The 25,208-nt window shown below is 36.3% G+C and overlaps 1 protein-coding gene across 2 annotated transcripts; it reads right to left on the bottom strand.

The window, feature by feature from the left end:
* Nucleotides 1–4: 4 nt before the first annotated feature.
* Nucleotides 5–24,633, bottom strand: STXBP3 (syntaxin binding protein 3). Of its 2 annotated transcripts, none has more exons than XM_080603592.1 (19): nt 24,456–24,633; nt 20,879–20,928; nt 19,195–19,276; nt 17,306–17,382; nt 16,593–16,671; nt 14,555–14,655; nt 13,374–13,528; nt 11,575–11,665; nt 10,463–10,587; nt 8,880–8,984; nt 8,632–8,689; nt 8,358–8,423; nt 7,868–7,948; nt 6,807–6,945; nt 6,086–6,192; nt 5,492–5,590; nt 4,489–4,574; nt 3,552–3,700; nt 5–1,436 (listed from the first exon to the last, which is right to left on the bottom strand). In XM_080603592.1, the coding sequence occupies exons 1-19, from the start codon at nt 24,496–24,498 to the stop codon at nt 1,345–1,347; spliced, it is 1,785 nt and encodes a 594-aa protein (XP_080459718.1). In that variant the 5' UTR covers nt 24,499–24,633; the 3' UTR covers nt 5–1,344. The 2 variants fall into 2 exon arrangements, 1 of the variants encoding a protein (XP_080459718.1); XR_013954653.1 differs by having other exon boundaries at nt 770–1,436; nt 5,492–5,648.
* Between the last annotated feature and the right edge of the window lie 575 nt (nt 24,634–25,208).

The following is a 25,208-nucleotide window of genomic DNA, read 5'->3' on the forward strand; positions in this document are numbered from 1 at the left end:
CTTATTGCTTTTAAATCATTTATTTTTATAATTTATAAACTGTTTTGAAGGAAGGAAAAAAAAATGTTTGACCTCTTGCCACCTTCTAATCAACTTCAAACAAACTTACCTAACAAAGATGTTCTCAACCTACTAGTTAACCTGAGGGCAAAAAGAAGGAAAAGAAAACACATTTCTGCAAACCAAAAAACAAATACCCTTACAGTTTGTAAAAAAGGTAAATAAACAACTTGAGTAATCACGTTTTATGATATTTCTCTCAGATTCTACATATAATATACTAGCATATCAATGCACATCAACACAATGTTATCCCTTTAAAAGGTTAATAAAAGTTTACACTTAAATAACTAAGACAAATCTAAATATTAGCAGTATTACAGAATTAATACAATTTATTTGATCCACTTCATCACAAACTGATGTATTTCTTTCTTAATAAGTAACCAAAAATAAAACCACAAGAACTTATTGAATGCATCAGGTTTTGTTGTTTGGTTTGCTTTTTTCTTTTCATTACTAAGCCCTGCCAAAGATTTGGCTGCTTCCCCTCTTTTTTTCTCTCATCTTACCCTCCCCCTCCAAAAAAAAAAATTGAAGCTTACAATTTGAAAATTACATGGGAGCTCACAGAACACTATTATAGGCAACTCCATTTATAAAACAGACGCACTACGTAGACACAATCATAAGCAAGTCTGTAGGAAACTTTTTGGAAAGCTTTAGAGATAAGTATATGCTTAAAGTGTACTTCAGTCCACAACTGACAGCATTTCTCTGATGTTATTTATTGAAATTAAGTGCTCAATATGTCCATGACTGGATTTCTACCTTACCCACAACCACCCAGAAAAGAAAAAAATCATTTTTCATAATGACATGCATTTAAAATTATTTTACAGAGAAGTTAGAGACATTGCACTTTTATGAAATATACATTTTTTTTTTAAACAAACTTGTATTTACAGCTTTCTTCTGAAGCCTTTACCTCAGAACCTAGATTCTTTAATTCAGTGATTTTTAGAAATAAACTATTATAGAAAGGTTTCACAGTTTTCAAAAACAACTGGAGTATATATATAATCATGATAATTTTTATCATAACTTGTTAGGGATGAACATGCCCTTTTGAAAAGGCACTTACAGTGTACCACTGCCTATACTAAATACAACCTAGGAAACGTGTTATTCTTTTTCCCCTTTCTCTGCCTTCTACTCCCCCCCAAAAAGCAGCAACTTCAGATTATACATGACATTCCATTAGTCCACGTAGTATCCCAGTACAGTATTTGCAAAAGTCAGTTGTATGAGAACGTTTTGTCCTTTCCTAACACATCACCATTTCTATTCATCCTTAATGCAGACCGTATCCTTGGGTTTACTAAGGCTCTTTACTTCATCCAGTAGTCTTCTAGGTGTCAAAATATGTGTAGAACCTGACAAAGCAAACAAATTTCAGACTGATGAAGTTAATAGTTACGCTTTGCAGTCATTAAAAATATATTTACACACACAGAAAAACAGTTCCAAATGTTTTCATGTGTTACATAATGTACAACTCTAACTGCCATGATTAGGAAGGCCTAAGAGGGAAGTGTCCTCCTTCCACACACTGTGGACAACCAGAAAAAAATCGTTGTCTTTCTTGCTCTGCCCCTTGCCCCAGTTCAACAAAGGCTACAAGTATTTTGGGACCAGGAGAGTGTGGAGAAGCAAAGAGGGGAGGACAAAGACCACATCCCTAGTACTCTTACTTAGGACACCAGTTTCAAGTCCCTGCTCTGTCTGGTTTGAAACACAGCCTTGAACCTAGTCCCCTTTCACTCTGTAATTGTCCCAAACTGCAAGAAATCTGCCCGTTCTGTGAAAGGGTGAGTTAATGAGAGGCTTTATCCTAAAAAAATCAAGAAGTCATCTGCATTAAGGATTACCACAAACAGTTCTCCATACAAATAATGGTTAGAGAAAGTTAGCTTTTACCAACTAACATTTTTTAAAAATTTTCACAACAAATTCCAAATTTGGAGCGGCAAAGAAAATCCATACTGTTCTTGAAGAGCACACTACTGTTACTTCTCTGATTCTCATGGACTGATATAACTTCTGCCTTGAAGGGTCACCCTGCAGTTATAAAGGAAAATCTTAACCGTTTAAGATTAGGGCTGTCTCAAACCTTGAGTTTTAGCAGTGTCAACCTGTACAGGCTAGTATTCCTTGAATTCTCAATTCAAAATTGAGTAAGGTTTTCATCTTGCAGTAGGCAGCATGGAAATGTTAACACCTTCCCTCAGAAAGCAGGTTTATATGCAAAGCTGCAAGAATCACTTGTAAATAAAAAAAAGGAAGATGATGCTGAAGTTAGTGCCAGAAATTACAACGGAAGTGACCTACGCTAGATGCAGTTTTGTAAACAAGTCTTAGATGAAGAAACAGCCTTGTCAAACCACATTCCTCTTGTCCTCGTCTCCCAATTGCAGCTCAACACTGGTGTTAAACCTACCTCAATCACCACTAACAAGAGCAGCAACCAAAAGAAAAAAAAATAATAATGGCAGATTCTAGTTCTCGGAATCAAGGTTGTTACTGCTTTAGGGAAGAGTCTTATTTATTTAAATGACAGTATATAGGATTAAATCCTTTCTGACACTCAGGCCTAAAGTTTAGTTGCCAAAACACAGGCATCTCATGCAATTTAGGATGCTTTAGATGACCCCGCACCCAGACAACAGTTGCTACTGCAGATGGATACAGGTCTCTGGTAGGGTTCTAAACCTTGGATTTTTGTTTTGATATACCATATACCCAAGTGTTTTAGCACTTAAATTTAAATAGCAATAAATGATTATCTGGAACACAGCAGATAATAGAAAAAGCATTTGCTGCCTCTAGGTATTAACTGAGGGAGTATTACTCCTGCTAGTGATTCATGCATTTACAAACACACTGCAGAATCCTAAGAAGATTAAGGAGATCACTAATTTTTAGAGAAAATGCTATTAAGCATGGTGTGTTTTGTTTAAATTTTCTGAAAAAAACATGACAAGAACTGCAAGATGTTGTAGAACAGACTTAGCTACACTTGGAAAAAAACTTTTAAAAAAATACAGAAAAGGAATAATTGTTTCTCCTTCCTCCCACAAGGAGTGATTACTTTTGCACTATTCTACCAGCTTTCCTACTACTTACAAAATTAACCACAATAATAATTGTAGCTGCAGGTAAAGCACAGGCAGATGCATGAGTTTGTGAGGAGACAGTGTAATGCAGGGAAATATAGATCTATTTAATATTTTTTGCTATACATCAGGCTACTTTAATAATACATTTCTCTGATTTAATTCATGATGATCCTTCTGTAGTTTTCAGCACAGCAGTAACTTCTCAGTTTAAACATCTAGTTTTAAAAGATACATTGGCTGTAGTATTAGTTTACTGAATCAACTTTGGAAAAGAAAAAGATGCTTACGTTTTTACAGAAACGCATCTTTAGACTACATACTCTTGTTTAAAGTAAATCTCTGCGTATCACCCTGGTCCCAGGACAGGCTTACCAATGATAACTTCACAAGACTTGTAGGCTTGAGAAACTTCGTAAGCACTGCGCATCTCAGAATATGTAATTCCTCCAATCACAAATACAATCAGTCTTGCACTACTCTTTCGCTCATCTTGATAACTAGCTTTAGGTTTCTGGCGAGCACTGCAAAATATTTCATAAGATGACATTTATACAGTTTTACGGATTAATTTTTGGTAAAAATGACACAATGAGCAGTAATCACTTCTGTCATGCAGTTCACACAGCAAAAAAAATTTAATAACTAAAAGAGTTTCTAAGAAAGCAAGTTAGTACATTATAGAAACTATTCAGATATCAAAAGGGAAAATAAATACAAAGCAAAAATCTTGTACACAGCTTCTCTATGAAGAAGCTTCATTCTGCACGCTAACAATTACAGGGAAAACTTTCATAAGAGTTCATTTGAAAAAGCTAAAATCTCAAGTATTTTATTGTCCATACATGAATAGAATATAACTAAAAATAGATATATTTAGCTGTTATCAAGTAAGATTCACATAGCTAGGAAAGATGAAAAAATAAAACATACTTTTTCTAACATATATACTAATTGCAGATTCAAATTATCAGTATACTGATAACACATTCTTAAAGCTACTTCACACTAAAAAGCTCAGTGGTTTAAGCTTCTCATTCTAGGAATATGGAAATGCTATTTCTAAATTAGAAGCAAAAAGGAGATACTCTACACAAGCAGCCATGCAGGACTAAGAAGATTTACTAAACTAACAATCGAGTTCAGGGTGTTTTAGGTGAGTTAAAAATTATGGTTTTACACCTTAACGTTACATAACCACGTATAAATCATTTTACCACTTAGAAAGTGCACTTCTGTAATGCTTTACAACTCACGTGACAAAAATATTGAGAAACAGGAACATTGTATCTCAAGATATTAACCAGTTTACCTTACTGCTCCTGAACCATTCCAGGTAGGTGGACACTGGGAACAATAGGGCCACTCTTTTGAATCTAGTTTGTTTTCTATAGCATCCTGAAGTGCAAAACAAAAACCCATTTTAAACAACCATGGAGAACCAAAGCTCAACAAGTTTCAACTTCCAGTAAGAAAGTCGAACTGACATTTAATGACAGCACATATAATTTCTTAGAACAACCAGTAGCAACCAGCACCCCCAAAACAGTGTTCTTGCATACCAGAACACTAGACCACATAATACTAAAAATAATTACAAGACTTCTGTACATCAGAAATAATGGGAGTACACATGCTTTCTTTCTCAAAATGATACTGATTTAACTGCTCAGATATCACTAGCAGTTTTTCATCTGCAATTACTCTAACTTATCTCATTTCTCTAGAGGACTATATAAGAGAATTCATGGTCTCCTGAAGGCACATCCAGTTACTGAATTAACAAAGTCACGAAAACTCTAAAAATGAGTGCATTCAGTCAGACCAAAGATCCAGTAAGCCCACTATTCCATCTGACATCAGTGACAGACTGATGCTTAGGAGGAGATTTAAGAATAGCGCAGCAACTTCTGCCAAGTAAAATTTTCTGGCTTCTACCAATCTGCAATTTAGATTTGCATTACAGCTTGAAGACCTATTAGAAGAAAACAAAAACAACGAAGGAGGTAATATCCAGATCTTTAGAATACACTAAATATTACCAGTGACAGGACAGGCAGCTCAAATTAAAAAAAAAAAAAGACATTCACTTTGGTTTGCTTTAATCTTAAGCCAACCTCCAGTAAGTAGAATTAACAACATACAGCACTCTAATTGCCTATATTATAAACAGACTAGAATTGATTGCTTTACCAACGGAAGTATTTAATAGAAGTAAATCAAAATACTATAAAATTTCAAAAGATGGAATACAGTTGCACACTTGGATATATTCCTGCACTGCACCCATGAAATAATTACTTGGTCAAAATTACCTCCATAACATCTTTGATAACAGGCGTCCACCTAGAGAGTTGAAATGTTTCTTCTGAAGAACGGTCCCTTCTTGTTTGCTTATGTTGCTGAACAGCAGACTGAAGAGATTTTCAAAACCATAGATGTATTATACAGTACATTTGGGTTTTTTTGAAACTTATTCCCAGTTCACAGCAGGTGGGAGAAAAAAAAATCAGTAGGAAATTTTAAAGAAATTATCATCAATTACGGTGATACCACGTATGATTGATAATCATTCCACAGGTATAATTACCTGTAGAATCCAGGATACACTAAAACACACCTTTCAGAGGCAAGGAACTGAATAAGTTAGTGCTTCCCAAAACCAACCAGCTAGCATCACCATCTGAAGATGTTACAAGGGAACATTATAGACATCTCTTTGAGAAGTATTCAAGTTAATTGTTTAAAGGATTTACCTCCTAGACACATCATGAAAATAGGAATGCCTAGTAATTGCCTCCTTCCAAAAAAGGACCTGGTTAATACTGCTAAGAGTTGCTGAAAGAGCTGTAGACAAGTGCTTGGATGGTAGGAAATTTAAAAAAAAAAAAAAAAAAGAACAAACTTACTGAAGAGATAATAGGCACACCAAGGTATTTCCAGTTTCTTATCATATCACTATCACTTTCTATTTGTACATTCTGGATCAGCTTGTCCAAGTTCTCCTGGGTAGTTCCTTTGATATAAGAAAAATATACGACTTAGTTAGCATGTGACTTCGTGACTTTGTCAATGCAATGAGACCAATTTTGTCTCTCACATTCTGAGCTGTTATTGTTTAGTCCAGGATTTTTTTCTTCTTTTGATTTGGTTGGCCAATACACTACTGTGTATTTAACATAAGTTTAACATAATCCTATATTTTAGCATAAAAGTTTAACAGTCCATTTTTGAGAACAGAACTCAATATTGTTACAGATTCCTTAGACCCACATTTTGATAGTTTCCTCCTTTTTTTTAAGTACAGATTCTCCCCCATTTACTTCATTTACAGGTTCCCTTAACAGCTTCAACACTGTGTGAAAAGGAGAAAAATTGTTACAAACATTCAAGCACAGGAATGATGCTAAAGCAGGGTATGGATCTGTGCTTCTATTGAACCTCTTGTTTCTTTATCAACACTATCTTTACTACTAATCTGAGGGAAGAGAAGTTACAGAGGATAGACTTCTTTTAAATTTGACCATCAACTGACACATATGCTTGAGTTAGTTAAAATACTGGACTCTTTCACAAAATTTGAGTTGAAGTCCATAGCACCGAGACAAAAACCAGGGCAGCTTAACATACCATTTGTGCTGAAGATATACAGGAGAATAGCTCTAATTTTGTCATAGTTGTCATGACTTTTGTTGAGCAGAACTGGCAGGAGGACTCTCATCGAGTCTTTCACTTTTTGACCTTCTGCATCAGTTCCAAGAGCCAAGTCCTAAAGTAAAAACCAAGTAAATCATTTCAGCGAGTACCCATTTAAGAAAAACTGTTTTGTTTGTTCTGAAATATATTTTTATGATAATAGAGGCTTCAAGAAAAAAAGCTGCATCCATTTAAACTCCATATGAAAAATTTTAGACAACTATTTCAATAGTGATGTGGTAATACTATATAATGCTTTTAGACATTTTATATTGTTTGAATACAGTTTGCAATGGACTTTGAAAAAGCTGCAAGAATACAGTTTAGGCAAACAGATTCAAATTCTCATAAGACGATCAAAGACATTTGTATAAGAGGGATAAACCAACAGCTCAAATACAAGCAGCTACAGTCTTTGTTGTATTGTTACTTTGGACAATAGCTCTGTCAGATTTCAACTGCTAGCCTCAATCCATGCTACAATAAGAACAGTTGTATTCCTCTCTCCCCGCAAAATAAAGATATTTTATAACAGTTTTGAGGTATAGAATATTAATTCAAAAAATATTATCATCTCCTGTCAAGTTACCTAGAATTCATAATAATATGAATGTTGAACTTGAGATTAGTAGTACAACTGCAATGTCTCACCTAAGCAGGTGCTTTACCCAGACATTTAAAAAGGGCTTCCTTCAGCAGAAGTAGTAAGGCAACTTCATAGGAGATTTGAATCAAGAAAATTCAAAGATTATCTTTATACAGATCAGCCAAATTTAAAGAAAAACAGAACTCTAATAACAACTCTTTAATTGGCAGAGTAAGAGTCTTGTATATCTCACTTAGTTCCAATATTACTACCTCAAAAAGTGACTGCAGAGAAAGAAAAAAAACATAAGAGACTAGCTTTGTCAGTTAAAATCAAGCACCTATTCCTGCCAGCAAAAAAGTTGCATTTGCAGTAGTTTTGTGGGGTTGTTTTTTTGTTTTAAACATACCTGTTCAGTTTTACAAAGCCTTTCTATATTAGGCTTGAACTTGCTCATGCAATCTTCTGCTAAGTTAAGATGGACAACTTGCTAGAAGAAAAAAAATCCGTTTTCATAGCTTGTTTTTTTATTTTAAACAGAGCAATCATTTTTATTGGTTACAAAACTCGGTCTTTCACCAATATTCAGAACCATCATGAATTGTCCATATTTTATCCTTCACTTAAAGATTGATCCCCCCAATACTTTCTAGAACATTACTCTTATATCTTCAGTCCTTAAAGTACACACAGTTTAGAGTTAAGCATTTTTATGTATTTAAATGAAACACCTGGAAACAAGTTTTCTTCTCAAAAATTTACAGTAGTTGAACATAAATTGGAGAAAAGTTATATAGCACATTCAACACAATAACGAGTGAATAAATCTAAACATCAACAACACAATTATAGCGCATAGATTATTTAGCACTGAGCTGTACTTATGAAATACCCCTTACCCTAGTTATCTCTTTACGATAGTGTGGCATCTTTTTCATCAATTGAGCCAAACTGGATAACGATAACTGTGAAGAAACAATAGAAGTTTATTTTTTTCCCCCCAGTATTAGACACTGGTATTTCCCCTCCTGTTGCAGCTTTACATTTTTCAAACATCACAATTGGTATAGGTTTGTACATGTATATTTAGGTTTCTCTAGTAGATCCATGAATTACACAGATCTGATCACCTGAAAATTCAATTACCAGGAAAAACAGCACTGAATGACTTACTTTTCCTTCTGTTGCTTTCTTTTTTGATGAAACTTCTTTCAACAGTTTTGGTATTTCCCTGCATAAAAATAATGAAATAAATAATGAAATGCAACAGCGTCACAGTTCTTAAATCTTAAGACCTTCTCTATGATAAGCTATTTTTATTACTCCCTATACTCCTACTTCCTTGACAGTTCGTGAGACATATACCCCTCGAAGAAACGTTTATAACTTGCATTTAACAATTTGTTAACTGATTCACATACTCTATCACATCTGCAATATGCTTGTGCCGAATCTTCACCCAGAGCTCATCATCTTCCTCCAGAATTGCTTCCTTTTCCTTCCCAGCCGGTCCATCTGTTTTGTACCTTCAAAAAGAGGATTTGAATGACAGGTTGTTTTGCCTTTTTTTTTCCTCTTCTTTCTAATAACTTGCTAGATTATTAATTGTTATCGTTTAACGAACATACATGGTAATAGCAGCAATGTACACAGGTTTTCATTTGCAAGTCCAGCTATGGTCTTACAGAGAATGCAATTTATGTAAGCTTTATACAGATTACATCTTAGAATACGCAAGGAGGAGATGAATTTTACAATGATTCTTAGGGGCAATTCCTTCTGGATATTCTATTAAACCAACAGCAACCCCAGTTTCAACCATATATTTATATGCACCTCAACTTCTTTTCAGCTTCTAAAATAAATTTCCCTTCAGCTTCAAATTTAAATTGTGTGTGAAATAATACACATGGATATTGCAAAGCACAGCTTTTTGTACCTACTATAAAACATTCTGTAACTCTGAGGGAAAAATCAAGAATCTTAGTCCCCAAATTAAGTCCCATTCACACACAGAACAGACAAGGCATGACAAATTATTTCACGCATACAAGTAACATGCTTCACAGCATTACAGACTATTACTTTCAACTATTACTTTTCTACCAACACAAATCAATCTACGTAACAAAATAATCTTACTATATAACACTTCCAGTTACAGAAACTCACAGATAAGGTATGAAACCAGAATGCAGAAAAATAGAAAAAACAAGATTAATTGTAAAAGTTGGATCATGACTCTACTTAGAAAACATACTCTGCTATATTCCCATACCCAACAAATTTCAGATTTGCAAACTTCTATGTTATATGAAAATACTCAGTGTTTCCAATGAGCATTCCTGTTTGACTATAGCAAATCAGGTCAAATTGCCTCATTGTTCCAAGAAGCAGTCATCAAAAAGAAAAGTCTTACCAAAATCTTTGGTGTCAGAACAATCCAACAGCAAAGTACCATACTCAAAACAATGTCATTATTCCAATTAGTGATGAAACAATGCATATAAACTGAACACGGCTTACCTAATTGTCTATTTGAGGTAGAAACATGTAAGTTTACAACAACTACACAAATTAAATTAAGAACTATAAAAGTAAGTCTTCTGGAAAAAGAAAAAAAGCTTTTTCTCCAGAATTATTATCCTATTACTGGTCTTGTTTATCTTAACAGAAGCCAGGAATCTGAATGTGCCCTACCAATGCCTTGATACAAGTCTAGCACAAAGGTTGAAAACATTAGAAAGAGAGATTACTTAAGCAGACAACTAAAAATAATGTGTCAAAGTCAAATTTAGCAAAAACATTAATTAGTCCCCACCTAATCTCAACTAAATGAGGAAGTTAATAAAAAAATTTGCAAATTCAAGAGGAAAGACTAATAACTAAAGCAACCCTTACATATTAAAAGCACCTTAAAAATACCTACAGTGCAATTCAGCTCAACAATTCTGTATATATTATCATGAATAAAGTGTTTAGATTAAAAAGAAAAAGTACTTGCTTGTAAGTATCATTTTCAATTGGTAGCAGATCGTATGCCATTGCCTGGAACGTGAGTTCATGAAGTACAGTTGATACTGGGTCAAAGCCACGATCAATTATTATTAATTGTGAGTGGGTTTTAGCCTAGAAATCCATCACAAAGATGTAAAGATAAGATGCACAGTACAAAATCAATGCATCTTAAATCTATTTACAGTAGATTACTTCACTGCACACATTCTTGGAAAAAACCTATCCTATTGCTTGAGGAATTCTCCATAACTGAAAAAAATAGGGTCCAAATGTTTATCAACATAAACAGAAACAAATATTTAAATGATAATTGGAACACAATGCTTTTAAATAGTAATCTTAACGCAATGATCTTAGGACCACTGCATTACATTCACCTCACCTAATCAAAAGAAAATAAAAATGCTTTAAAAAAAAAAAAGATTTAAGGCCTCTCATTACCTATTCATAAATATGTACATTGCTTTTATTTCAGAGTGGATTATCTATACTGTGCTGCAATACATAAAAAAAAAATCTGCACTAAGGCCTCCAAACATTCAGCTCAAAGTTCCATTTTGGGCTTTAGTACAGTAGCATCTGGTACATTTATTTCTGTAGCAGCGTGGAATGTCACTAAGTCAAATCCTTTACCCCATACTTTTGTGTTTAGGCTACTGCCCATGATGTAGCAATAGATCAGAAACATTATTTATGTGAAAGGCTCCGTGGAAAAAGAGCCCTTAAAGGGTGCCATTTCACATACGCATTGAAGTCCCTTTTACGCACAGACCTATGAAAGATATTAACATAGAAGTTATCAACTTTCCTTCATGTCTGTATCATCCCCTATATCATCATAGGACCAATTTTCCACGTACAACTAGTTTGTACAATAACACACAAATTGTATTTACTTACTTAAGTTGCTACCTCTTCCAAGAGGCTTATATACAAACAGCTAAGTGGCAACTAGTTGCCTTTACTTACAAAGGAATAAAACCTGGTTTTGTAGAACTATTTACAAAACATACTCCAAAAAGTTTTGTTTTTTTTTTTTTTTTTTTTTTTTTTTAAGCGCACTTGCAAAAAAAGCAAACATTTTAGTTCATTTTCTACCTTTATTTGGCTTTTCTCATCAGTTTTGTAGTAGTCTTCAAGATGTTTTTCAACAAGGTGTGCAAGTTTGCTGGCATTATCTGATGGCGTGCTGGGAAAATAGGAAATGAAAGTAGCTTAGTTTCTTAATCAAAACATTAAAATGCTACCTTTAAAACAAAGATCTCCTTAGACCAATTCCCTGGTTTTACATGCAGTTTCTGTATACCATTCTAAGTATTTCCATTATGTTTTCACTCTGATATTATAATTCCACTCTTTTCATGCTTCAGGTACTTCGGACAGTAGGAACAGTGTCACTCAGAAGATCAACATAAGCTGTCCTATTACCCAGCACCAAAAATTCTCAGAGGTGGGAGACGCACACTTTTGCCCAGAACCACCACCTGGTCAAGAGCCTGAAGCTACTGTTTAAACAGCCCACCATTACCTTTGCTTAATTTCCAAATTATTTTTCTTACAGAAATGTTACAGCCAGCTTGACTAATGTTTTAGGCAAAACCCAACCTAGGAAGTGCACATTATTACTTCTAGCAATGCCCACAACCCCCAGGCTTTTCAGATAAGTATAGACATGCAAAGGAACAAGTCATCTGCAAAGCCAGATGGTACTGTGGCCTAGGCAGAGCACTGCTCATAGTAGACATTAAGACACTCTTCAAAACATCATGAGGAGAAAAGTCTCACTGCTAAATTTTCAGGCAGCTACACATTTAAATTAACAACTGGAAAAGAAATCTAAGAATGTACTTTTTTTTTTTTAATCGCTTATTTGTCTTTGCTTCCAATATACCACAGAAGTCTTTTATAACTAGCAAAGAGATAGAGATAAAAGTTACATTTTTCCATTAAAAGAAACTTGAGTCTAGTTTTAGAAGTGAATATTGCAATTCAGGAAAGCACAAGACCAAGTCCCTGAAGTCTCTAAGCAGAAACCCTAAAATTTTTGGTGCATGAAGCTTATTACAGATGAATATCAAATCAACAAGCAAATGCAACACATGCAGTTCAACAAACTAGGGTAGGTCCAATACTAGGAGCAGGTCCAATACACCTCGGATATGCCTTACTGCAATGCATGACGCATATATTTCAATCATGAATTTTCCCAAAAATTTAAGTTTAAGGTCAAAGAATAAATCTGTGGTCAAACCTCAAAAAAGTTTCATATCATTTTGGAAAAGAAAAAGAGAACAGAGAAGAAAAACAAGAAAACACAACCACAGTCAAGCAATTATTGCTTCATTACTCTCATTAAGAATATTAGAATGCCATTCTTGAGTGTAATTTCAGATGCTTACTTTGATTTCAAAGCTACTACCCTGTCCTCTCTATCAAAGCTCAACAGAAGTATTCTCAATTTCTGTACTATGAAGAAATTCAGAAAAAGCATTATTGTCTTTCCTAATCTCATCTGCCTCAGCAATTTATTAATTCCTTGATCTTAACTGGAGCTACACAGCTTCCGACAGCAGCATCTCTGTTATAGGACTGATTAGACATTCTGCATAATGGAGGGCAGCATGTTAGCATCATCCTATAGCCCAAACATGAAATACAAGCAATTCATAACAAAACATAATAAGATAAGCACTAGTATGTGAATACACACAAAGGAAGAATCCACTGTTTCGCATACACTTTACGAATTCCTACCGTTCTGTAATTAGAGTTGTGGATTAAAATCAATTAAACCACAATAAAAGAAACAATTCTACAGCTCCAAGCTATTATCAAACTATGTGGCAAGTCCCAAAAGTGAAATCACCTACACAAACAAACCACTATTTTTTCCCCACCTTTTACATCGTACTCCTGGATTCTCTTCTAGTGTGGCACACAGAGTAACAATTTGTTCAGCCATTGTTTCCATTACAGCATCTTTATCCTTTGTCTTTTCCAGAGTTGGACTATAACAGCGGTAGAATGCATCTGGGACATTGAGAGTAAATACCTAGGTAAAGCGCAACCAAGAAAAAAAAAATGGCATAAATCATACATTTCCAAAGCATCTGTTAACTATTACATAACTTTTTAGTAAAGCCTGTAGTTTATGTAATAAATAATAATATTAAAGCAACCAAATCCACAGCCTCTCAAACTAAATAATAATTTTAAAAAATTATTAATAAAAGAGCATGTCTTTAAATTAGGAAATTGTATCGTGGATGGCAGCAACCTCTCCTATATTCACCTGCTATTGAGTATACATGAGTTCTTACATTTGACATATAAGATTTGAAAGATACAGGAAAGATTTGTTGAAAAATCATTTACAGTTAGTTCTGCAACTCCCAATAGCAGACAGGGCTTAGGGGTTTCACTGTATTAGCAAGTATCAGAGCGCATTTCAGCTTTCCCTATCTTATACGGTATACATTAGCAACAAGTTGTTTCTCAACACAGTACTCATTGTGCGCTTTCACACGGCATCTACCCCATGGTTGGTGGTTTCCATGTCTCCTTATCAATAAAAAAAAGAGCTCTCATTTTTTTTCCCTCCTTTTTGTTAGGGACGCTGGGTTTGGTTTTGTTTTTCCCCACCTTCAGTTTTCTTCATCAGTTTGCTCTCCCATTTCTAGTTTTCACTGAGCAATTAGCTCTGGAATTTTACCTATTCCTACATACCAACCTACCTAAGTCTGTCAAGATACCAAAATGTACTGCTTCAAGACAAACAAGAATACCTTCCTTCGCTTAAGGAACAGATTCCTTGTATGACCTCTCTACTAAGGTTCTCTACCACAAATGACTCTGAGTCTTGCAAAGAGGTCAAACGCAACCAGTAAATGCTGTTCCAGCACAGGAGCATTTGTTTTCAACAGAAAAATATGGGAATGCTCTGGAAAAACATATGGTAACCCGTCTCACAGTTTGTCAATAAAAGAATAGAAGAGGTACGTTCTATGTAATCATTTTCTAGTACATCAACAACAGTCACACAGACTTAAGTGCTGTCGAGATAAAGAATGGAACTTACCTGAGACTCATATGGGAAGAAGGAAATGTTGATCTCCTTGCATCTCCTTATTGATTTGGAGCAGGAAGACTTCATTTTATTGAAGAGGTTATCCGGACAAACTATGGAAAAAAGATACTACACTAAAAATCTTTTGGGCATACTCCAGTAATTACTTTAGTCATTTAGTCAACTTACAACCTTAAAAACCTCTAACATTATTTTTTTTGTTTTCCAAAAATGAGTATTTGCAATTATTGCTTCTGGAACGACTTCTTTGTAGGTTGAGTTCTGATCCCATGGCTTTCACTGAATGTATCAGTTTACCACACCGTTCAATTATTCTCCTTTCAAAACAATGCTAATTAAGAGCCAGTTATCAGTAACATAACAAAGTTGCCAAAACTTCCTGTAGTGAAAGAAAACATACAACCAATATCTTGTATGTGAGATCTCTTTTTAAAGACGCATTGCTGATCATTTTTACTAGCTTTTGGCAGGTGAGTTTGTATAATAATTTTTAGTAGTGTACAGCAGTGAAGGATATCAACTATAATAAAGCAAGAATTTCTTTTTTTTTTTCCATATAGGAGAGAGAAAACATTTCCCATGCTACAAAGAAGGTTAAAGGAAGAAGTACTATATAGATATCAAGTATAAAAACAGAAATATAGCATTCAATTACAGATCTCACGTGTTCCAACAAATTCACAGGCTACATTGGATCCCAGTCTAGAAACTGAACTAAAAACCACCAACATTTTGATGACAAATACTATATAGACTTGAAAGTGACCATAGAAAGTATTTCTCTCTCTCAGAGAAATTTTGGCAAATACTCATACTGAAAGCTTGCACATTTGCAACATGAGAATACACAGCAGTATTTTTTCAGGAGTACCAAAAACTGCTACATCAGCAGTAAATGAAACAATCTGGGAGATGTTGCTATGAATTTGGTAACTGCTCTGAGCAAATACAGTTCCTTGAAAAAGCAACTAATGATACCAACCTGAAACACCTAAAAACTGCTGGAAACAAGACTAATTCTTGAAATAAATGGTTCTGTAAATCTGAAAGTGATTTGAGTGTAAAACAGAGACAAGTATTACCAGCCTTTACTAAGCTCCTGTCAGTGACAGCCAGACAGAAGCAGACCCACAGGAGCGGCTTGTCATACACAAAGAACAATCTTCCCAGAAATACTCAACAGAGACGGAACTTCACCTGAGAAGCTTGAGTAGTTTGCAAACGCAACTTTAATGATGGAAATCTGACAAATCTTAAAGAAACACTACAGAAATTCTGTCTTTTCTTTCACTCTAAATTGCTACGCATGATATAGAGTAAAAGGGTATGATTCAAATGCCAAAACATGGTTGAGATTTGGAGTAACAAAAACCCAGCCGAAGAACTACATTTGAGTTTTGGTTCAGGAGCTTTTTTTCCCCTAAGAGCTAGATTGAGCTGGCAAAGCAACTCCAAAGTAGCAGACACACAGACATCATCCACAACACCTACAGAAACTGCCACAACTTAGCAGCACATTTTGTTTCTTTACTTTTTCCCCCCCTCCATGCCATTTTAGTCACAGACAGTGACAGTGGAGGAACGCACAATCACATTAATCATATTTGCATTTGGTATCTGCCTTGCATCACCCATGCAAGGCCTACATAGGCACCATAATCGCTTTTCAGTTGCACACAAAAAATGCTGGCTCACACGTAGGAGTGAGCCTTCTCTCCTACATGAGTAGGAACTACCTACAATAAAAAACGATAAAACATCATTCTTGCAACAAAGCAAATCGTCGTGCGTTTATAAATAGTTTTACTTATATGAAGTACATAGTTTTACTTTATTTGTGGAATGACTGAGCATTGCCATAGCATCATGAGCAAGTTCTGGCAGCCAAAGGATGGTTAATGACTGGAGTCTCAAAACCTCTCTAGAGAAACAGGACCCAAATATTAATGCATTAACCTACAGAAAAGACAGACAAGAGGCTTACTTACTTACAAAACAAAGTCAGACTACAACATAAAAGCTTACTTACAGTCAGTGAAATACACATATGCTGCCTTGTATCTGCTTGATGATCTGCTGATGAAGTCATCAATAAGTCCATCTACAGACTTGTGGGGGAAGAAAAATATCACTGTAGTGTTTTGCCCTTCCTGAAGTACCAAAGCTTCTCCCCCTACCCTTTTAGTTACCCAGTCCAACTTAAGAATGCTGCAAATCCGCATAAAATACTTGAGTAGATTTTTTTTATTATTATTCAAAAGGAACATTAATAAACAGTTACAGAAAGTCAGTCCTGACTGATTTGCCATACCCCTCTGCCAAGATTACTTTGGGAACCCAAGTAGGATACTTGTATCATTTTTCACCTGTAACAGTGCTGCGATTTGTCCTCTTATGAAGTTTTAGGAAGTAGCTGTAATCTCTTACTAGAGCCATCACTTTGAATTCCATTGTTTAGTGCATTGCATTATTTGATGCATTGTGTCTGTCAGTGAGGTTACCAAAATCTACACAATGAAACATTGTCTCCCTTGATCAAAAGCTACACACCTGCAACTCAATGGGTGGTGACAATGCACTGCCTTCTCATTAGGGCAAGTTAAGCAGCACACAGAGCAGCATCACACAAATATAAAAAAAACACTGCATAGTCATAATCAGTATATCAATACTCGAAAAAAAGATTGCTTTTTCAGGCTGAAAGATTTTGCAGAACTTTTTTTCTTTAAAAAAAATACGCACCTTTTTGGTCGGAGTTATGAAATATATTGCTTTCATGTGTGGAACAGGCTCCCGGTTTTTATACACGTTCTCCACCACTACAAAGTAAAAAATACTACTTTTTGAAATTAAGAGCTTTATGCTTTCATAATAAAGAGACAAATATTTTACTATAGAGGTAATAAAATTAAGACTAATGATGTTGTCCTCAAAATTACTGCCAAGCATCTATCTTTTGCCTAGAGAGTCTTGTTTTTATTTATTTATTTATGTTAAATAGAACAAATTACCATAAGACTTTTGCAGCCTGCACCCTTGTGTCAACTCAAGTTTCACATCTAAATTTTCCTGGCTATTCTACACAATGCTGGCCCTCACACAGAAAATTAGGGCAATACAAAGATGCTCAAGCTATGGGGCCCAGTATGAAATATCTTAAAAGAGATCTGCCTCAGCAAGATTATTCTTTTTCCAATACATTGAAGTAGAGGGAGAATGAATACATGGAGGGCAACATTTTGGACTCTAATCCACTATTGTCTTTTGTTCACCCTTTTCCTGTGTACTTATTCTGTTTCAATATAATAGCAGGCACAAATTAGATGTTTTCAAGTAATCAGCAGTTTCATTCATCTCTTGCTTTTCTCTGTTTATTAAAGTCATTACTGTACACAGTGGTACAATACACTAGATCAAGAATGCAGAGAGATTCATGATGCTCAGTAATTTTGAGGGGGAGAAAAGAGCAGGATAAATAATGTCAGATGTGGAAAGACAGGTTCTTTTCAACACTATTCACTGAAAAGGAAAGGCTTCATATTGATGAACAGACTGCATATTTACTGATTTTTTTTTCACAAAGGACAGATAAGTAGTACTTATGATCAAAACACATTCAAAAAAATCAGTGTATACAGCTCTGCTATCATTCCTCCTAAAGAATCATGTTATACAGAATATTCGGAACATGTAAACGCATTGTAAAAGATAACACTGAGCAAATTTTCATAGCTTCAGGTTATAAATTAAAAGCCTAATCATGTAATCTCTTCTTTAAGCAATCTTGCTACTTATGTGAAAAAAAGCTAATTCTCAGTATTGCTCTCTTACAGAAGCGTTTCTAAAAATCTAGAACTAGAGGCAACGAAAAACTAAGTTACTGATGTTTTTTATATCTGTTTCAATTTCAAAAGTAAGTTTGGCACAATGATATACTAAAAAGCATTACAGAACGGCCAATAAAAAAAATTGAGAAGTGGCTTATGGTAGGAAAAACATCTGTTGTTTTGTGGGTTTTGTTTGTTTGTTTTTTAATTGTTCACTAGAGGAAAAATACTTTCATAAAATGTGTACAAAAACGAAACCTAATGTAAGCAGGCATACCAGATCTATCACAATCCCTCTCTTATTCACTTTTGACAGCTGCAAACACCAAGCATCAAGGAACATCAAAGACACTCCAGAATATGTGAGAAAAACACATCCACTAGAAACTACTTCCAAGCTACTGGGAAAAGTGACAACCTGATTACTTTACCTAGAAGAAAACTATATGCAGCATGAACAGTGATCATTGATATCACTTAGTTTCAAGCATTTTTTCCTGGTTTTTTTTTTTTTCCAGTAAAAGTTATCTTGTTTTGAGAATAGGCCAAAATATTTCTGCACAACTCAAATTTAAATTCTTGTATCACATCCACTTGCTTGCAAACACCCCTCATCAGTTTTCTGTTATTGTCTATCGGTTATAATAAAAGCCACAGTTTGCTAGTCTAATACCCCATGGTAATTTAGCTGTTGAAGACAAGAAAAAAGAAAGTTTTATGTGAGGGTACCATCAACTTCATTCTTTCCTTCCTTTTTTTAAATCAAGACATAATAATGTGTATATTAAAAAGAACTATGCTTACCTGTGATACCCTCTGCCAGCAGATCAGTCATCTTACAGCAGAGTGACAGTAATTTAGTAGTATAGTCATCTAAAAGAATTATCTAAATACATAAAACATCAATTAGATAAATTAATCAGCTGTAGTAAAACCATATTATTTCCTGAATAACTTGCCATGAAAATTTGACACTGAAATCCACTTCTTTATTCTGTATCTTTCACCACCTGTATATAGCAGCTGTAGGAAGAGGAAGAAATTCATCTCCAATAACATCAGAAGGATGTTACATACAGCATTTCAGAAGATGAACTGCATCTTAAGTACCTTTGTACCTTAGGTACCTTGTCCCCTTGTCTCAAAACTTTCACTTGGACATAAGCCTTGAATTCTGCCTAATTTACACTACGGCCTTCTTAGGTGTATCTGTTCTTATTCTAAAAACAGTTTTACAGCTTAAGCAGCTGTTCTCTCCTCCCACCCCACCTGCCCAGTTCTAAAATTTTTTATAATTTCCCTTAACTAACCAACTCTCCTTCCTTTCAGACTCATCAAGTGATCAAGCTCTCTCACCATTCCTGACCATCTCTGTGTATTCCTGTGCTTACATCAATCCTGAGCCATTTACAATAAAATGCAAGACCTCCCTGGTGTTTTGTACCACTGCTTAAGTACTTTCTCATGTCTTCACTTCTCTACAGCTCAGGCACACGTGAATTTGAAAGATTTCATTAAAAAAAATCAAAATGAAGTCAGTCAAACTAATTGGCATAATTTTAGTCCCAAGAAGAAAAAATATGACAATGGATTTCAGACACAAAGTCAGCTGCAAATAAAAAAAGAACAGTCTGTTTGCATTTCTTCCGAAAATAAGAGGATCAGTAACAATTGGCTTAAACTACAACAACAAAAAAACATTAATTAGACAAGGAAAGATAGACATAAGAATACATCGTGTACTGAAAAAGCAGAACCTTCAATCGGGAGCTCTCTCTAATATATCCTTTAAACAAAACTTTCAAGAATGACAAATAATAATTAGATGACTAATATGGTCAAGTGCCTTCCAAAGGTGATTTACAGAACCCCAGGAATCTGTGGGCTGCTTGAGGGCAGCTGCTGAAAGGTAATTCAGAAAAACAAGGCAACAGTCAGCAGACTACGGGACAAGAGGGAGTGAGGAATAGGTCATACTTGTTCTGAAAGATATATAGAAATTACAGATCAGAAAACAATGGAACACTTGAATCAGATTATTTTCTCAGGGCCATTTCGGCTGTACTTTCCTATTATTTTTACTACTGTTGATGTTATCACTGAAAACAGCAAACATTGGTGGAGCTGGAGTCTGGAGCAAAGCCTGTCTCATACTGTTGAATCCTGCTCCACACATACCACACAGCAATATTATTTTCTCCTGGCCACCACTGCAATTAAGGCAGCAACGTGGAGTTCTAGAGAACTGAATAAAGTGCAAGTCATTCAGAAGAAAAGTGAAGATAAACAGGAAGAATTTCTAAACTTCGCAAAAAAAAAAAAAAGAATTGAGACAACTACCCATTTGTTCTTCCTCTGCTAACCCTTACATTTTGATTTGTGTGTTACACAGACCTAACTTAACAGAACTAAAATTCCATTATTTGGAAAGCAAACAGAATTTTAAGAAAAAAGTTAGCCGTTAAATGATATTTATACAAAACTATACCTTCCATTCATCCTCTTTCCTGCAGTCATCAAATATTGATGATTTCAGCTCTGTAAGAAGGAATAGAGATGTCTCCAGTTAGAAGAATCAAATTGTTCTAAAAAAATAATAATTTCTGCTAATGCCAAGAATCTCCATAAAATCAGTCTAAACAGTCATAGGCCCGTAAATATTTCATTTTGTCTTTTTTTTCCTTATTTAGTGGAACGGTTTGGTTCAATAAAACAGATTGCACACCTGCGAAAATCTAAGCTACTCTTTAAGAAATTGTAGTTACATCAACACATTCACAAACAGTTAGACCTGTTTTCCAATATGTGTACACTTCACATGTCCTTGCTCTTTCTCTGGAATTCCAGAAAAAAAACTAAGAAAATACCAGTTTAATCAGGAAATAAAAGTTACCTTAAAACAGGTATCCATTAACTTTTCCTGCTATGACAACTCTGGGAGAAATGTCGATTATAAATCATGTACAGGAGTCAGCAGTAAGAGTCAATATCTAGTTATGTCCCACAGCCATTAAAGATCACCAGAACTATGAGCTGCAGCTTTCCAGAGCGCGGTCCTCACTCTAGTGCAAATCTGACCACGGCAGTAATATTTACAAATTACAAGTCAGAAAACGTGGAGAATTGATGAGCCAATATTATAAACACAACAATAAAGAAGTCTTCCCAGAGAACAGAATTTCAGATGAAGCTGAGAACTATGGCTGTCATCAGGCCTTTTTCCCAAGTCCAAATATAAAAGTAAGGGAAACAGAGTTCTAAAATACAGACTAACAAAATCGGCACACATTTTGTGATTCCTGCCAAGTGAGACAATCACAAAGAGCTCCAGAATAGTAGCTGCACATACAACAAAGTCCATCTACTTCTTAAGTTTTTGTAAATATTAACATCTTCATTTACATTCAAGGTCCTTTGGCATGATACTATACCTAAGATACCCAAAACTAATACCCGAGGCCATTGTGTAATACAGGAACATTTTTTCCTGTCCCTTTCACACTTTGTACATTTCTTCCATTTTCTTCTGGGTTTTGACACAAGTTATAAGAAAAAAGCCGTTAGCTTCGTCAAAATTCATTAGCCTTCGTATTTTCTGAGAACACTCTTACCGATGACTTAGACTTTAGCATTACAGAGATCTTTTTAATAATTTGACTCAGAGTCCCATCCAAAATCTCAAGTATACTGTTTCCTACGACGCTTTAACTTATTTGCCTATAAAATAACCCAAAACATACAAATGCTTAAAGCAGTTGCCTCAAACTTACTCAAACTTAATTTCTGTAACCAAAAAAACTCAGCTTTCTCCCAGTGAAAGATAAATAAATTATTCCAAGCTACCAGTTTCCCAGATACAGCATATTTTCCAACTGCTATTTATTTTATCCCCAACCTGCAACTACTTTACTCAAATAACTGCAATACCTAAGAAATTATACTGGTTTACAGGATCTCAAAATCATCTCATTTGCCTCCAGTAAGTATTCTGAAGGCAACACAAACAATCATAAGGCCATGCATAAGTAGTGCTCCATTCTTGTCTACGGTGTCATTTCCTTAGTTCTTGTAAAAGTTTCACACTTAACTACCTTCTCCACTTCTGGCTTCTCCAAAAACATTAAATTAGTTTAAGGCATTTTCCTTTTACTTAAGAGGATCAAGAAGTAAAAGACTAGACACAACCCGGGCAGATCATCAGACTGCTAAACCGCCATATGGCAAAAAAAGCCAAACAAAAACAAACAAAAAAGCAGACCACGCCTTGGCAAAGTCAATGACCCATTCATACTGTACTTCCTCAAAGTACTACAACCGCAGCTTTCACCAGAAGCAAGCGTAAGGGAAAACAAACCTGCAAAAAAAAAATGCTGAATCATAAAAATATCTATGGCTAGGTTAAAATGTTACTATACAAATCTAGAACACATTTTAAAACTGTTATAAGTTTTTAACGACAGAATTTCTTGGGTAAAATATCCTTATTTACAGACACTGCACCCGTGTGTGTATCTGGTTAGTTTTCTAATTCCATTCACAAAAACTAATGTCTCCTAAATACAAGTAGCTTTCCTTTTATCTCCCTCCCTCTTTATTATTATCTGTAAACTTTGGTAAGTTTTTTCCACACACTTCTGCTTAGATTCAGTCTTAAATTGCACCTTACAGAAATATACATTCCCAAGGAACAAAGACTCTTAAATAGCACCATGCCACAGTACAGATAAAACACTTTTTTTTTTTATAACTTTTTTTCCTATTCACAGAACAGGAATAAGATATGCGTTGTTAACAAGGTGCCACATGAAATGTCAGCATCACTGATGGATTATTTCCAGACAAACCAACCTTAAAAACATTTTGCTTAAATATTACAAAGCTGCCGCTTCTGGCCTTGAATTACCCATAAACAAAATGCCAATTCACTAAAAACACCTGAAACTTGTTCATCAATTTCAGAATTGTTGTGGTCTTGAGAAGACAACAGTAACTAGCTATCTAACAACAATTCAAAGGAAACTTTACTTTTAGGAGATGTTTTATTATTAAACTGTGAAGCAGTGCTAATCTTTTTTCCCCCCTCCAGTCTCGTCCACACCAGCAATGCCACTTTCCCAAGTTCATGTGCGCCCTGATAACACACTAGCACTTTGATCAGGTTCCCTCCTTATAAGGCCCAACTCTTCTCTAAACACCTCAGTATCCACCAGAAGAAAATCAGTCATGTCACAGTCAAAGGCACAAATAACTTGGAGCAACCCAGGAGAAGGAAAGGAGCAAAAGAGGGGATTTTTGAAGCTCAAATGCTAAATAAATATCTCTATTTACAGCATCTAGGGTATTTATGTCAGTAATTTAAACACTGAGCACTCCAAAAACGTGCACCTTTCCTCTTTCTCCCCGTTTTCTGTTCCTTCATTCACTGACAGAGACCAGCCCCAGGAGCTTGCAGGTGGCAGCAGAAGACACTGAGGCACAGGCCCTTCCATTTTAGCCACAGTCGGTCGGTCACCAGGCTGCCTAAGCTGCCCGCCCAGTAACAGCCCCAATACAACTCAGTTTGGCGTGAGGCAGCTGTTTGCTTTTCTCCGGAGGTTAGTTTCGTGCTACCTGAAGTACTCCTAGCCCTCCTCCTCCAGCAAAACACCAAGCAATCACCGCTTCACTTTTTGTGAGCGATACCGGCAGAACCTGCTCCCGAGCACGGCCATAAAACCTTGCAGCTCACTAATGAAAATACCTCCGGCGGTTTTTTTTTTTTAATTTGTATTTATTTTTTCTTCCGAAACCTGCCAGACGCACGTTGCCGCTCACTGACAGAAAGCTCCGTTCCCCCGGCAGCCCCGAGGGAGCGGGAGCCCCCCCCGAAGCCGGGAGCCCCCCAGCGGGAGCCCCTGACGCGCTGACTCTCCTTAACCTCCCCGGGAGCAGGCAGGGCTGCCTCTATCTGTGTTCCACCCAGCCTCGGAACGAGGCAAAACTGTAATCCCAAAGCCGTAGTAGCGTAGTGCCCTCAGCAGCGAGGGGACAGCAGCCCCCACTGCTGCAGCGAGCCGCGCACTCACTCTGCCACACCAAACTCTTCAGCCCCCGCACCGCCGGCGCCATCTTGTTCGCGATCCCGGCCCTGCGCAGCTCCTGCCCTGCCCTTCTTCCCTTCTCCTCCTTCCCTTCCGCTGCTCCAGCCCGGCCCCACCGCGCCCCTTTCCGAGGCGGCCCTGGCCGGCGAGAGCCGTGCCCGCCCCTCCGCGGCCGGTGTGAGGCACGGCGGTTCCCGCTGGGGGAGCGGGAGGTTGGCGCACGGGGAGCTCGGAGACCGCAGCCCGGCCCCTGAGGAAAGTTCCACCTCAGCAGGGTGCGGGCCCGGTGAGCCGCGATCCCGGCCCGCCGTGACACTGCCCTCTCTGTAATCCCAAGCTACAGCTCCTCTGCCGGGCTTCCCCGTAAAAACGCCCCCCAGACTCTCTGTAGAAAGTAATCCGACACAGCCCTGTCGGTTCACAACAAGATCCCCTTTCCGAGCCCGTAAAATCAGCGATATGACGTTTTAACTTGAAGTTGCGAAGGCCGTGTCGTTAAAAAATCCCAGAAGGAGTCAGAAAAACTGAGGAAATATCTGTTTCTCTTCGCACAGCACAAGGGCTGAGGGACGATAAAGCTGGTACAACATCTTTCCACTCAAAATATGATGAGGGGTTAATTCCAGACAGAAAAAAGGCGCTTGTAAGTGGATAAAAATAGCAACAGTGAGCTGAACAGCAAATTCCTAATTTGTGTTGAGCTTAATTACTTCATGTATCATGTATACTCAATACAGA

Source organism: Anser brachyrhynchus (assembly GCF_964034855.1).
Source record: "Anser brachyrhynchus genome assembly, chromosome: 8".
NCBI lineage: Eukaryota > Metazoa > Chordata > Aves > Anseriformes > Anatidae > Anser > Anser brachyrhynchus.